The sequence below is a fragment of the Nasonia vitripennis genome, chromosome 1 (genome assembly GCF_009193385.2).
Source record: "Nasonia vitripennis strain AsymCx chromosome 1, Nvit_psr_1.1, whole genome shotgun sequence".
In the NCBI taxonomy this organism is placed as follows: Eukaryota; Metazoa; Arthropoda; class Insecta; order Hymenoptera; family Pteromalidae; genus Nasonia; species Nasonia vitripennis.
Window position 1 is genome coordinate 4,335,647 of NC_045757.1, and position 15,360 is coordinate 4,351,006.

The window sequence follows — 15,360 nt, forward strand, 5'->3', positions numbered from 1 at the left end:
ACGGGAAGCGCGCATGTAAAATTGAGCGAATTACAAGTATGTATACAGCTGGTACAAAATATAGCGAAGCTTCTGGCGGGTGCGTTCGAGGCCGCGTGCCACTTACTCTCTAGTGATCGATCTACGCGCGTTGACCCATTGACGAGGGATCGACGGCGGCATGCTGCACCCGGTGTCGTCCTTATCCTCGGAGTCGAGGAGATGCTGACGAGTCGACGAGACGTCATGGCATTTTTTTTCTAATTGTCGTGGTGAAGGGGGTTCGACGAGTCGCTGTGCAGTCGAGTTGGCCCAGAAAGAAACTGACGGCTGTTGTATAGGCTCGCACGCGGTTGGTTTCCGCGCGCAGTCGAGCTTTTGGCTGTGCGCCGACTCGATCGCTCCTGTCGTCATGGGGATGAATAAAAACACTCTGCAGTCCTGGTATGCGGAGCGTTGCGGCAATTGCAATTCTTTATCTGATTGTCTTGTTTGTTGCGGTGCTGCTGACCGACTATACGTTGTTTTGCGCTATTTAGTGCTTTGGTAGATGTATAGTTTGTGAAAGTTTTTCACTAGTTTAGTTAAGTTGTGCAATGCGCCTAGCTTTTCGATCTGGAAATTTAATTGATAGATAAGAGAATCGTATTACGTATGTACACGGTTTATTGGAGGTACAGTGAAAGAAAGAAACACCCGTATCAGTAAATATTTTCTATATTACAAAAATATTCAAAACAATTACGTTCCATTCTTCTGGCAGACACACAAAAATAATGACAGTATATTTTCTGTCATGTCCTATCCCATTACTACTGCAATAGATCATAGAAAAGATATAATGTAAAAAAATTCTTTCTCACGCTCGTTCTGTAGGCTCAGTAAATATAGTCACAATACAGTGACATCTTATAATTCTGGAAGTGAGCTTATAAATAGTGGATAATTGTGGATACAGCCTCGAAGACAGTGATTGCCAATCCAATGCCAAAAGAGATGCCTCTGAAGGGCTGCTTGGGGTAAACAGCATAAGAGAGTGTGTGCCCTACTCTGGCTAGTACAAAGCCCCTGATCAGCAGACCAGCTAGGAAGGTGGATGGATTGGTTCCCAGATAGACATAGGTGATAGCTACCCAGGGAAGTATGTTCTCCAAGTCGTTGAGGTGGGATCTTCGAACTCGCTCTACATCCTCATCGTCATAGGCCACACGGGCCTTTGGCAGCATCTTTGCATCCTCGTGGTTGGCAAACACCTGCATAGGGACATATTTTCAATTAAAATTTCTGAATTTTCAAACATTATGTAATTTTAAGAATGATTAGGAGATAAATGCGTGACCTAATAACTGCATCTTATCAACAAGAGTTGCACAATTTGAAGACAATCATACTTAATGATAAGATATTAGCATATTTAAAAAACAATGCTTATCAACATTTGTATGACCTTGCAAAATTTGCTGTCGAAGCTTAAACGATATTTCTACTATATTAAAATACTCGCTCAAAATCAGCAGCGAAATTGGGATCAAATTGATTAATTTGGAGTTCTTTGAAAAAAACGTACATAACTAATAGTCATTGCCCACTTAAATATCAACAAGTGACTATGCTCTATTCCTTATGAGCTCTTAAAAAAATATAGCAATGTCCCATCCGCTCAACCGCACAGATCGCCTTCTCTCCCTCTGCGCACATAAAACCACAAAAAACTCGCTCACCTTCTTCTTAAACCTCATCCTGGCGGTGAGAATCGACATGGCGAGCAGCTTGAGGGTGAGGACGCCGGTCCAGAATCCAAAGATTCTTACGATCTCCTCGTTCTGCACAACCATGGCTGCGGCGTCACTCGTAAACTCTCTGCGACAAAAAGACAATTTATTACTACTTACTCAATAAAAAAGAGTGATTGTGTATGTACGTAAGAAACAGAGAGAAATCAGAAGTCGTCGTTATACCTGTTGCAAAATAGAAGCGTAAGACAGTCTGAGCTGCGTCGTGGCTACGCCGGTAATAAGCGGTGCCTATCAATCGCGCGACGACTACTATACTGGTGTCGGTTATGTTATGCCGGAGACCGCACGCACACATTAATCGGTCTGGGCGTGAGTATGCATATACACGCGATACTTGTCAGGTCAGGCTGATTCTGGATTAAGTATCAGTGTGCGAGTATGACTCGTAGATATAAGCAGCGTAAAAGGCTTCGACTATAACGAGGCGATTTTTATACTTAAGTAGCCGGACAATCCGGGACATCATCGTGAGTTGCAGATATTGAGGAGTTTGATACCTTAGCGTATTATTCGAGAATTTTCTGTAAGAATATAGCGGAACTTACGCGTCTCTATACATAAATGCATGAGATCTGTGCGTATGATGTGCAGAAATCGTGGGAAACGCTAATTTATTTGATTGGCGAATTAATAATTAATTCTTAGGTCGATTGGCGATGCATATAATGCATACGTAATTTGTTTATTCGTGAGACTGGATGGACAGGTACCTATATAGTTTTTCGAAGGTAGGAGGCTCTACCTTGTCGACGGGCGGTCGCGGAAGTTTCTATCTTATCGACCGGCGGTTCGATTTTTTTAAAGCGCGCGACTTTTTATATTGTTGGGCGAGTTGATGATTCGATTGCTCTTTCTTCCGATCCTTTGTACGAAGAATATTTTCGAGTCACTGTCAAACAAAATTCCCTGAGATATACTCAAATTCTAAACCAATTGAAATGCCTTCATCTGAGAGTAGATAATGTTCAACTTTCATAGTTCCTAATAAAAATTACCCTTTTCCCAATTATTTTACTCCATAGAACCTACCATCAATTAAAAATCCGTCTAACAAAGCTCTCAAAATCCAGCCCTACTCCAACAAGCAACAAATAAATTCCCTCGACAACATCACATTTCAGCGCAGCGCAGTCCACATCGCGCAGTCACCTCCACCACCAGCTCACGCTACTCACACTACTTATACATACGGAAGCAGCCGAGCTCGTCCGAGAGATCGAAGAAAGGAAGCCAGCAGCAGCGAAACGCGCGAACACCACGGGAACGCGGAACAGTCTGCGCTCGACAGTCGTTGTCGAACCATACACTGGTGCTTCGCGTTCGCTCTCCCCTCGACTTCGCACAGTGCAATAATCGCCTCGCCGTCAGCTCCGTCGTCCTCGTCGAGCTCCAGTGGAGGTCTGTCTCCTGCGTAGTCCAAGGGAAGGTTAAACATTCGAGCGCAAGAACTGCACGAGAGAAGACATGCAGTCGTCGCCTTGATAGCAGCTAACTACCCACACACACACACACAGAGCGAGAACTAGTGAGTGAGACAGAGAGAGAGAGAAAGACAGTCGTCGCGCGGACCGTTCCTGCCTGCAGCGTCGCGCGCTCGCGCGTTTTATATATCGCATACACACGATATATACATTTTGTATATACATAGTTTATATCTGACTTTCTCGACGTGTGTATAAGTACACAAGCAGTGCAAGGAGAGAAAGACAAGCACGTGTGAGAGGCTGCGAGATAAGAAAGAGAGAGAAGTTGGTTGTAGAGAAGAGAGACAGCAGCCGCAGTAGTAGCAGCCATGGCGCAGCCGACGAGCAGCGCGCTCAGGGCTTTAGCCCTGGAATACAAGAGCCTGCAGGAGGAGCCAGTCGAGGGCTTCCGCGTGAAGCTCGTCAACGAGGACAACATGTTCGAGTGGGAAGTCGCGATTTTCGGACCACCGGATACGCTATATCAGGGCGGATACTTTAAGGTTAGTTTTTTTTTTTCTATACTAACTCTCATTTTCACTCAAGCGTTATGATGTGCATCCTAGAGCGCTTGGATGGACATTTGCAAGGATGTTACATACGCGATGCACTTAACGGCTGGCGTTGCAGAGCGCCCCTCGCTGCGGCGCTCGGCGTCATGTCGGGGTCTCTCTCTCTCTCTCTCTCTCTCTCTCTCTCTCTCTCTCTCTCTCTCTCTCTCTCTCTCTCTCTCTCTGCGCGCTGCTGCTTTCTCTTTCGCCTCTCCAATGTGTGTGTGTGTGTATTGTGTATATAGGCAGTACATGTACACACACATACTGCTCAGCTCCGAGCTGCAGAGACGAGCGGTTTTCTCGATGTGCCCTTCGCTTCGATTTTTTGGTTATACCTATGTATTATTGTGCAGGGAAAATTCATTGTTGGCGAGAGACGACGCGTTTATTGTGTATCGAGTGCACAGCTGAGCGGCGGCGGCGGCGGCGGCGACTGTTTTTGTTTGGGTCCTCCGAGGGGGCTTTTAAAGAGACCGCTTGGTGGCGTCGCTTTGCGTGATTTTTTTAAAGGCCCGACGGCACAGCACAGAGATTTTTCGTTTTTGACGCCACGAGCGATTTCATTTCGCTTTCTAAACCAGCCTACGACACTCGTCGAGTTTTATTATATCGTCGCGTTGCTTTGAAATGGTGTGATGTATAGGTATATGTATAGTACTGTTCGACAAGGTTACAGTCTAATTTTTTCATTGGTCATACTAGCGACATTTTGCAAGTTTAAAATTTTGAGAGTTGGAATTTCAAACTTTTTGCAATAGAAATTGTTGCGTGTAACGGCAATCTCTTGAGAAACTGTCTTCTTTCCGCTCGAATGATTCGCCAAACTAGTCACGAGGATTTCCGTGTATAAACTTTGTTTCCCGGTATTAAAAGTTTCTAACTGCGTTAATGCGCTGTTCCCTCGAGTATGTTTGCGAATGAAGCTTTGCCAACCCCTAGAATTTTGAGGTTATAACGGTCACTTTGTAGATTACATTAACGGACCCCTAAAGATCTTATCTCTTCGATATAGAGCCTCCGTTACGATTTAAAACGTCTGTCTCGCGCTGTTTTTTAAGAAGAAAAAAGCGCCGACAAATTGAATTAAACGACTTTTCTCGAATCCGATTGTAATGTTGCCAAAACTATTCTAAGAGAGAAGCGACGTTCTAACGAGCTTTGAACTATACTCGTCGTCGGACGTTCGGTGATTTACGAATTCTAGGTTCTACAAGATCAATGTCACGAATTCGATTTTTTTTCGAATTCTATTTTCAGCGATTCTAACACAGCGGGAACTCCGTCAAACTTGACTCGATCTTTTACGCGGAAAATCATAAAAATATAAGGTGGAAGACTCTAGTCTAGCCTAACTGTTGGTAAACATTGTCGATCCCAGAAAAGCTCGCGCGCTCGACTTCTTTCTCTCTCTTATCTCCAGTAGCAAAAATAACAAGCCGACGTTTATTTTCATCGATTCTCGTTCTTCTTAACCTCCTCATCCGCGATCTAAAAAAACGCCGACAGCCATCTTGTGTCAATCACGTCGCGCGGGAAATTCGAAAAAACAATCGTCGTCTCTCCAACAAGTCCACGTACCTATACAGACACACGTCTATCTGGTCAGCTCTCCATCATCGGATTCGCGGATAGAGGGCACCCATACAAAAGGCAGCTCGTTCGACTCTCCCTCTCGTCGCGAGCTCGTTTATCCATCTGAATATAAGGTCTCTCTCTCTCCCTCTCTCTCTCTCTCTCTCTCTCTCGTTCTCCTCTCTGCGCTAGTATAGACTCCTCGAAGAAAAAGAGAGTCACGTGTGCAGCCTGACGGTAATACTGTATATGCCGTTGCAGCGCGTGCGTGGAAAGTAGGTTACGCTCTAGGGGGAATCCCCGAGGAAAATATGTAGGCGATATCGAGAACACACTGGGAGCGCCGCGAGAAGGAGGAGGAGGAGGAATAGAGAGAGAACTAGGATATTTGGGCCATGACCAGGTCGCAGCAGCGCCAAGTGGAGAAGAGGGAGATGGATCGATCTGTGTGTATGTGTGTGCGCGTGCTCCATTTAGGAGTGATGTGCACTGCTATACCACTGGTGGCACCCTTGGGTTAAGGTCTTATTTACATACTCCGAGGAGGAATGAGGGACGATGATCTTTTGGGCTTCATTGATTTGGAGATTTAACGCCGCAGGGGGGGAGAGGCTATATGGCAGCTGATATTGGAGGAGCGTTTATGAGAAAACGCATGTTTAGATTTCGGCTGCGAGGACAGATTGCTTTTCCGTGTGTGTATACATCCTCGAGGATTTTCTCCTCGTGTTCGAGACTAATACATAATATACAGATTATGTTCGCGTGTAGACTTTTCTATTGGAAAGGCGTTACTGGCTCACTTCAGACACGCCATTTCAGCTGTGCGCACACTTCGATCAGCTGCGTGCAGACTGCAGCGAGGAGAGCGCTTCCTGGTTGCTCGTAATCGCCGATCAGTTTATTTTCATCGAGAGAGTAGCAAGAGAGAGGCGATCGTTGCGCCATCTACTTCCCGTATACCCACGCAACTGCAACTTTCAAAACGTCTCTCGCTAATATTATTTCTATATCCGTCTACCTCTCGTTTATGTATCGGGCTTTCTTTTTCGATTTTGACACGGCCCCCCTAAATAATCGAGATAGACCGCCGGGCGACAACGCCTTCCCAATCGATATAATATAGCACACTCCCGAGGCGAGGATTTGTGTGAAAAAAAAAACTGAAAAATAATCTCTCCCATCTCTTGTTGCAGGCACACATGAAGTTCCCACCGGACTACCCGTACAGTCCGCCGAGCATCCGCTTCATGACCAAAGTCTGGCATCCGAACGTGTACGAGGTGAGTGAACGCCGCGCTGCACTGCGCGACAGTTATTGACTTTCAGGGGGTTCCCTCCTCTCTCTCTCTCTCTCTCTCACTCGTCGGTATACCCTCTCCCTCTGTACCCTACTCCTTTTTTTCACTCTCGCTGCTGTACTGCTGCTGCTGCTGCTGCTGCTGCTGTTGTTGCCCCATCCCTCTCTCTCTCTCTCTCTCTCTGTGCATGTGTGTGCGTAGCTTTACCCTCTTCTCGCAGCGACTGTATATACCCTTCGATACGCTCTCCGGCTGCATACCTGCGAATTTTCAGTGTACACAGTCGTTATAGGCGAGGATGAAATTTGAATTTTAGCGATAATCCAGTTTTTCCGTTAGAGCGTTACGTGCTGCGTCGTTGAAAAAACGCGTCGGGATCGGATTGGGACAAACATCGTCCTGTACATTCAAATCTCTCTTCAAGCATCTTTCCTTACGGAGCGTCGGCTTTAAGAAGTAACCTTATACTCTCGATCGATCTATACCATCGGCTTGTCCGAAGGCATGTGCGAATCAATCTCGAGAAAGTCCGCGAGAAAGGATTTGAATCTGTATAGACCCTCGCCTCGAGAAAACGTACAAAACGTGATGCCATTGTCGCGTCGAAAGATTTATTCGAAGAGGCGATAATCGATTCACCGCCTCGTGCGCGGTTGGCTCGGTGGGGATGTGTATTATAACGTATAACGCAATGTTACTCGATTAATGCAAGTAGACATATGGGTCGAGTTTGGCAAGAGGCACTTTCGAGCGATTCTGCACGAGTTTTATTTTAGTTCGACTCTTCAAACTTCTTTTTTTCCCACCCCAGAGTATAATACAATCCGATGCTCGCGGGCACGTGTAGGCACAGCGGCTTTAATATTTTATCGTCGGGTGTGCAGCAGACTTATTTTTAAATCGTCCGGTGAATCTTTTAACGGCTCGAAACGATTCTCATATCCATTCAAACGCGAGCGCGCTCGATTTCCGTTTGAATCAAACATACCCGAAATCCATGACGCGGTCGATAAATCTGGAAAAAAAAGCGAGCCACGACGACAATCCGTTAGCAAGAGCAGTATAGCCTCGGAAAATCCAAAAGCGATCCTTTCGAGCGTCACAAAACTCGCTCTGATTTCTTTACATCTCTCGCTTTGTTTCGTCTCTCCAGCTTCGCGCGCGTGGCTTTGTGTACCGTTCGAGTCTCGCTCTCAAAAGAGCCAACTCCGTCACCTCTGATATAGCTACATGTACACGTAAATATACTGTATACCGGCCGAATCCAGTCTCAAGCGCCGCAACGAATTAATCTCAACTCTCCAGGCGCGAATCAAAAACCGCAGTTAGGCTTACGGCCTTGGCGACAACTCGCGCTGCTGCTGCAGAGCGCGGAAGCGACTCTCGTATACGCGTTGCGAAAGACGTCGGATCGATATATAAACAATGAAGCTGCGCGCTGCACTCGCTCTGACGAAATCGGCATAAGTGACGACAGCGCTGCGTGAGAATCGGGATATACTCTTGTATCCTTTGTTCTCTCTGATGCAAGCTCGCTGATGTGCGTTGTACATACGCTTATCGGGTGATAAGGTGCGGGAGCGATTTCTTTTTGTTTATCCAAACATCGATTCTAGAGTGGATGTATCGTATAAGGAGACAGTGATGATCGCGACGATGACGATGTGGGGGGAAACGGATGGTCGCGAAGCAGAGAAGTCTCACGCGACGACGACGGCCGCGTTTATTACACGCATAAACGCGCGGTGTGGAGAAGGGGCCGTTTACCTCGACGACTATACTCTTCCGCCTCGTTTATTTCTCTCTCTCTTCGCAATGCACACAGCTGCAATTGCGCACATAGCTCTCGGGCTTATGCCGAGTCGACTCAGAGTTGTATACTCGACTCACCTGCGACGCTATGAAGAAGAAGAAGAAGCGACGAAAATCATCTTTCTTGATAATACTTCCAGCGCGTACACACAGACTTACAGCGCAACGGATAGTCGCACACAGTCGCGGGGGCGTTTGAGAAATACGTATAGATATAGAGAGCCTATGCACAAGACAGCAGCGCCTTGTCCTACTTTTCCCCGCGACCGTGTCGACGAGTACGTGTGGACGCATACGTACAGGCGAACACCTCCTCCTCTTCTCCTGGTGTTCTTTGTTCCTCCTTCGCACGCATCATTGTTGATTAGCGAGAACGAGCGCAAAAAAAAATTAAGCGAAGCCTTGACTGTTTTACTCTTTTTATTTGAACAGAACGGCGATCTCTGCATATCCATCCTGCATCCGCCAGTCGACGATCCCCAGAGCGGCGAACTTCCCTGCGAGAGGTGGAATCCGACGCAGAACGTCAGGTGAGTGGATTTTACTTTATTTTTTGTTGAAGCAAACATGTGCGCTGGGCTGGAAAATTATAACGCTCCTTCTTTTCAACATTTATCGGATATTAATTTTTCTTCTCTATTTTTCAAAGGCTAGAGGCAAGGCCGCGTTATTCGTATGATTGAGCGGCGTATAATCTTATGCAGTTGGCATAGAAATGGAAAGCGCGTGTATGCTCTAGTAGATCAATGCGAGTCAGTGCGGCTGGCTGAGATTTTGCGGAGATTAATTCAGTCGGTTTGGTTTGCTTTCTATACCCATCCCGCGCAAACTCGATGGGAAATTTATTCTGTCTCAGCCTTCGGAGTTTGCAAGAATTTGCCAGAGTCGTTTTGAAAGCTCCTCGAGAGGGAGATGAAAAAAACGCGCTGCGTCGGTAAAACAGACTCTTAGGCATTGTCGGTACGTCTCCAAGTTCGCGGAATCGAAAAAAGAACAAAATTAATTGGTTCCTTGTTCTTTCTTTCTTTCTTTCTTCGTTTTCTCGAAAGCCGTTGCACCAGTCACGAGGAAGTACGGGCGCTTGAGGAACTTGAAATACCACAGTCTCGGTGACGTCAAGCCGCTAAAATTGGTCGGTCGACGCGCGGCGTCACACAATGAAACTTTGACTTTCAGTAAAACTAGTCCTGACACAACGAAACGCTACGCTCGTTCTGCTCGGATTCTCGCGAAAAACGGGAAAAAAGAGGAGAAGAAAAGTCTGTTGACCCGTCGTCGACTCCGTACAATCGCGGCTTTACGTTTCGAGCAATAAAAGACGCCGCGGAGCTTTGTATTGCTCTCTCGATACTTCTGAACTGTACTTATATACAGCAGAGAAACGATTTCGTTCGATTTATCAAACTGCACTGTACGTACGCTAAATTTCGATAACAAACCCAAGGCCTCGGCATTGACGTGAGCGACGCACACACAAACGATATAACGTTATATTATTTGTAAAAAGAAGAGAAAAAAAAATAGCAAATAAAAGGGTGGGCTCGCGTGTACGATGCGCACATGTTTCCGTGTTATATCTCTCTCGCCTATTAAGCATAATAACTCATTGTGTATGTGTTGTTTGTCTCTGTCTATTGCTGCGTAGAACGATTCTGCTGTCGGTGATCTCGCTGCTGAACGAACCCAACACTTATAGTCCGGCCAACGTGGACGCCTCCGTGATGTACAGGCGCTGGCGCGACTCCAAGGGTCGAGACAAGGAGTATGAGAATATCATCAGGTGAGGGGCCAGGGAATGATAAAGAGCTGCGGAATCGAAAGTCCCGCGATTGCTCCTAATTGCCTTTACTGCAGGCGTACATATGTATGAGTAACGGATCTTTTGGCTGGAGTCGAGGAGCTTTATACGTATTGCGTTTGAGATTAATAGAAAGAAATCATTTTGTGCTATAGAATTACAAGTAAATGGATTGCAATGATATCTACTTTACCGACGCTAGCGATTGTTGATTGATAGATTTTTACAAGTAATGGAATAAGTTGAGCTTGGACTCTAGCATTTGTAGTCTGAAGCCATTAACTAATGAAACCACGACTCGGTAATAAGCGATGTATTTGTACTAATTCGAAAAATCGTTTAAACCAACAGAAAGCAGGCGCAGGCAGCAAAGGTCGAGGCGGAGAAGGAAGGCATAGTAGTGCCGGTGACCCTCGAGGACTACTGCATCAAGACCCGGGCGAGGCCTGCGGAGCAGCAGCTCGACATGACGGACTTCTACGACGATGAGTACGAGCTCGATGACGACGATGACGACGACGAGGAGGAGCACCTTAGCGCGAGCGACTACGAGGACGGCGATGACAGCGGCAACGGCGAGTCGTGATCCATCTCCTAAAGCGAATCGCCGCCGACCAAACGCTACCGCTGCTCATGATGATGATTATTGTGTTTAACATCACACTCGCCCCCCCCCCCCCCATACCCTATAGGAATACACCCACACGATCACACATGAGAGCACTCGGCGAAAGATTAACCCCGTCGAATGTTTGATTGAAAAAAAAAGAAATGAAAACGTTCGACGGGGATTAGTTTCAGTTCGGTGCACCCACACACACTATTTCCGTCTCTTGGTTCTCCATTGGCTGTCCTCTGAGACACTATACACTTACACGTATACACGACAGATGAGATTTTCCGTGCTCTTCGGCAGGGGCGAGGACAGCTCGGCGCTCGACTCGGTCGCAGAAGAGAGTATAACGAGCTTTACACCACCACACTCTTGTACACGTCACCTAGATATGATGATATACACGTTGTGATCGAAGAAACATCGGGCGTGTGACGACTCCGTTCCGAGCTTATTATTATACATAATATAAAAAAAAAATTAAAATAATGTACACCACGCAAACACACACGTACACACAGACACACTTTGAATCACGTGTATATGTAAGACGTGCCTCCGCTTCGCGACCAGAGTCGGCTCGAGCGCTATACTTTAGGAAAATTATCTATATCGTAATCTGCAATTTTCATTGCTTCTCTCACACCTTATAGTTTTAATTGAAATTTTCTTTGTTCTTCACTCGGCCATCCCTGACCTCTATATCCCGCGATCCTTTATATACCCGTCCCTTTATCTATCAGTCCAATTCTCCCGTATCCATATGTCTCTCTTTCTCTATTCTCTCTATATTTCATAATTAATATTTACTGTATTACGTCTACTTTGTAGCGGTAACGAATATATCTATGTATTCCCGATATTCTCCGTGCATTACGTTGCCTCAGCGCCAACGTTATATAGTTTAGGTCGTAATTTTGCAAAGGATCTCTATCTCCAAGACACTAAACCTCGAGTTTATCGATTTTCGCGAGAACCAGCCTTTTTATTTCTATGATTATCCGACAATGTTCTAGCAAACGATGAAAAAAAAAAACAAACAAACAAACATGAGAAACATGTAAGGAATCAGAACAGAAGTGAATCAAAGGCGTTGAACGATGAGTTATTTAGTATGATTTGTATGACTCTTAATTGTAAATATATCGTGCGTTAATAAATTACTTCATGTTTATAAATAAATTCTCCTATATTAAACAGTCAATCGCAGCATAACATTATTACTACTCGAAACTCGGTATATATATTATGGACTGTCTGATATAAGTTATTTATGTTTCGATGATTAATCTATATACTGCTTATGGTATTATCGTCGAAAGAAAGCTATACAACTCTTGCTACGTTTAAATTAATAACACTTATTACTGAATTATTCTTATATAAGAATTACTTTGTCATCCCCATGGTAGGATTTTTTCTTATGTTCAATTATAATAAAACATTTAGAAAATGTTCAAATTTTTAAATTTCTCTTCATTCATTACACTCTAATCTTATTCTATACTTAAGTTATTATTTATATTTTTTAAAGTTAAAGGATAAAAAAAGGAATTACTTTTTATTTTGTTAAAAAATTATGTATTATATTTCTCATGTATTCCAAAATTAACAACGGCGCAGAAAACTAATTTCTCAGCCGACTTGGCCAGCCAACCAGCAGGTGATTCTTAGGAGAGCAAGTCTCGGGCGTGAGTTTGTTTAAGTAAACCTGGTACCCGTTCTCCTCAGCTTGCATCTTCCTGTCCGTGTCGATGACCATCATACACTCGTACCCCTGCTTCGTCTTAACGTTTTCAACGTCGTGTGTCTGGTCCGCGGAGTGACCCAACACCAGGTAGCTTCTGTTGTCAAGTACATCCTTCACGACCTGACTCCTAGGGTAGACTATACGATGGCAATCTTGAACAGATCCATAACAACATGGACAGCAGACAAAAGCTGCGTTTTTATCGATGCACTGCTGAAGAACCAGGTCTGTAGCTACTCCACATGCGTGCAGACAAGTGCCTATGTCAAAGTGGCCCTTAAAGTAGTCCAAATTACTCTGATAGAATATCACATTGTTGAGTGATAGCTTGACTACTCTGTCCTTGGCTTTCTTCATCGACTCCGCTTTGTTCTCCAGTAAAATTATATTGCACTTGGGCAGTAGGTAGGCCAAGAGAATTCCTAGGTGACCACCACCTGAACAGAAGTCAACAATAGTGTCACCATCTTTGGCAAGTTTTAAAACGGGTTTACACAGACTTTCTAGCTGTTGAAATTTTCGCTGCAATCGGGTATTTGGCAAGTCGCCTCCCGCCGGTGTGGCTTCGTGTGGAATGGCAGACCAGTCTACTATTTTTTCTTGGCCAAACAAATCGTCCAATTTAACAGGTACTTCGTGATCCTTTATTTTTCCCAACGAGTAGTCTATGTCATCTTGACGCGTGTAAATGCGGCTTCTGGGCTTGTACCTCTTGGGATCGCTTTTGTACAAACTTTGATTTTCAGTATGAGGGAGACTGTAGTTGACCATCACGCCTTTGTTGTAAGAGTTCTCAATGCACAGTATATCTAAACTTCTGAGGTTGTGCTCATCTGTGAGCATATTTTCGTACCACTTCATTGTCAGTGGAATAATGTCGCGAATCTGCTTCCTGTCGATGAAAGTAAAAAGGGTGTGGATACATATAAAAATAATGATATCTGCTAGAGTAAGCGTTAAACCTTCTGCAAAAGTATGCTCCGGAAGTGTACTCTTATCTTGCTGTACATTATTGGTAAACTTCTTGGACATTGTATACTTGTAAATATTGTGTAATCTTACAGGCTGAGACATGTGTTTCTCAAATCTAGCAAGACTCATTGGCAAAATTCCATCTTGATTCTGTTCAAATGTGGACTTCAACGTTGAAACAATGTCCACCTCGCAAAACCTTGTCCAGATGCTTGCTTCAGAGCAAGCCAATAAGCAAGATTCTTTGAAACCTAACAGACTTCTAGAATAGTGTTCTGGATCAGTAACTAGCATATTTCTGATGATTTGCCTGAGAGTTGCACACAGACCTGCTATGCAACTTTTGTCATTCTCCTCCAAGTTTGGCAACTCGCAACAACTTGCAATTTCAGATACTTTGCTGTATTCTATAAACTCATACTGAAATGTAGAAATGTCTACAACAAAAGAGTTCTCTGCATTGACATTAGCATCTCTAACCAGTCTTATTTGCACATCTGAGTTACAATACTTTATTGTAAACAGTGTGACAAGAGTTTCGATAGGCACCTGGCACAATTCATTCACTGAGAATACTTTTAAATAAACTTTTGCCATTGTGCTGCGGTAGATAATCAGACGCTTCCTCTCAGCTGTCTTGCAACTTTCCTTATAACTCTCTGTCTGAGAATATTCTCCCTCCAAAATACAGCAATACAGGACAATATAGCTCCAACAAACGTGATACTCTCAAATTTCCAAAAAGTTCTCTCTTCCAGCCATGCAACTCTGTCACAGCTGTAATTATCGACAGAAATATAGTACACTGAATGTACAAAGAAAATTAAATTTAATGTTCAAAATGCAATACATACCTCCTAGTAATTTTCTCTCCAGATTTACACTCAATAATTTCCTTATATCTCGCTTTGGTACAAACTCCAATACTCTGACTGGCAATTTCAAAAGCGGAGCAAGGATGGCACTCTGAGATTATTTTGAAGTCTTCACCAGATAGACAGGTAGAATTCGATTCAACATTTTCAACAAACACTTTTCCCCCAGTTGTATCAGTCCAATGGCTCTCGACAATCAGAACTAGAATCGTTAACCTAACAATGCACAGTTAGGCATTACTTTAATACAAAAGGTAAGTGAATAAATGAAAAAAAAGTTACTTGAATGAATAAAATGATGATGAGTAATGACTTACCCTCCCAGCAAAGTTATACCCAAGAGCATACGCTTTTTCGAACAGGACTCAATCATATCGGAATATCTGGGTTTTTACTATACTAATAATATAATCAATTTCGTAAATATTCGAACGACTATTTTTCCATCGTGCTGTGGAGGAGTCGTGGGTGGGTTTTGTTTTTATTCTAGGTTAAGCAGACGTTATTCCTCATGATGCAATCATGGCCGTTCCTAGATCACAACGCCAAAAGCGGCACCTGCGCAAACTACTTGCTACGCCATTTTTGTTAAATTGTTATGCGCAAATTTTAAATTTAGGATATCAAATTCTTTTCTGATTGCTTCGTATTTTTGAAAATTTTGCAATGAGTGGATGGATGAATAGACGATAATAAGAATCAATAGAAAGAATACATAAGCTGCCAGAATATGGTAAACAATAAGATTTTATTTAATTGTTACATAAATGACTGTTTTTCCAATGAGTGTAATGATCATGTGTGTGTGTGTGTGTATATATATATATATATAAAATGTACAATATCAAATAGTATCAATAATATCTGCATTAACA

At 43.9% G+C, this 15,360-nt stretch overlaps 4 protein-coding genes across 4 annotated transcripts; 1 reads left to right on the forward strand and 3 right to left on the reverse strand.

Annotated features, from left to right (window-relative positions):
* Positions 1 to 629: 629 nt before the first annotated feature.
* GST-mic1 (microsomal gluathione S-transferase 1) lies at positions 630 to 2,016 on the reverse strand. Its single transcript, NM_001172459.1, has 3 exons — positions 1,938 to 2,016; positions 1,701 to 1,839; positions 630 to 1,232 (listed from the first exon to the last, which is right to left on the reverse strand). The coding sequence occupies exons 2-3, from the start codon at positions 1,812 to 1,814 to the stop codon at positions 909 to 911; spliced, it is 438 nt and encodes a 145-aa protein (NP_001165930.1). The 5' UTR covers positions 1,815 to 1,839; positions 1,938 to 2,016; the 3' UTR covers positions 630 to 908.
* An 893-nt stretch (positions 2,017 to 2,909) lies between these two features.
* Positions 2,910 to 12,066, forward strand: LOC100115859 (ubiquitin-conjugating enzyme E2 R2). Its single transcript, XM_008214729.4, has 5 exons — positions 2,910 to 3,741; positions 6,561 to 6,647; positions 8,910 to 9,007; positions 10,123 to 10,257; positions 10,627 to 12,066. The coding sequence occupies exons 1-5, from the start codon at positions 3,568 to 3,570 to the stop codon at positions 10,859 to 10,861; spliced, it is 729 nt and encodes a 242-aa protein (XP_008212951.1). The 5' UTR covers positions 2,910 to 3,567; the 3' UTR covers positions 10,862 to 12,066.
* A 380-nt stretch (positions 12,067 to 12,446) lies between these two features.
* On the reverse strand, positions 12,447 to 15,018 carry Gstcd (glutathione S-transferase, C-terminal domain containing). Its single transcript, NM_001206465.1, has 3 exons — positions 14,803 to 15,018; positions 14,465 to 14,701; positions 12,447 to 14,387 (listed from the first exon to the last, which is right to left on the reverse strand). Exon 3 carries the CDS (start codon positions 14,205 to 14,207, stop codon positions 12,516 to 12,518), a length of 1,692 nt encoding a protein of 563 aa, NP_001193394.1. The 5' UTR covers positions 14,208 to 14,387; positions 14,465 to 14,701; positions 14,803 to 15,018; the 3' UTR covers positions 12,447 to 12,515.
* On the reverse strand, positions 12,447 to 15,018 carry Jtb (jumping translocation breakpoint protein). The gene is made up of 3 exons (NM_001206464.1): positions 14,803 to 15,018; positions 14,465 to 14,701; positions 12,447 to 14,387 (listed from the first exon to the last, which is right to left on the reverse strand). Exons 1-3 carry the CDS (start codon positions 14,856 to 14,858, stop codon positions 14,225 to 14,227), a joined length of 456 nt encoding a protein of 151 aa, NP_001193393.1. The 5' UTR covers positions 14,859 to 15,018; the 3' UTR covers positions 12,447 to 14,224.
* Positions 15,019 to 15,360: the final 342 nt, after the last annotated feature.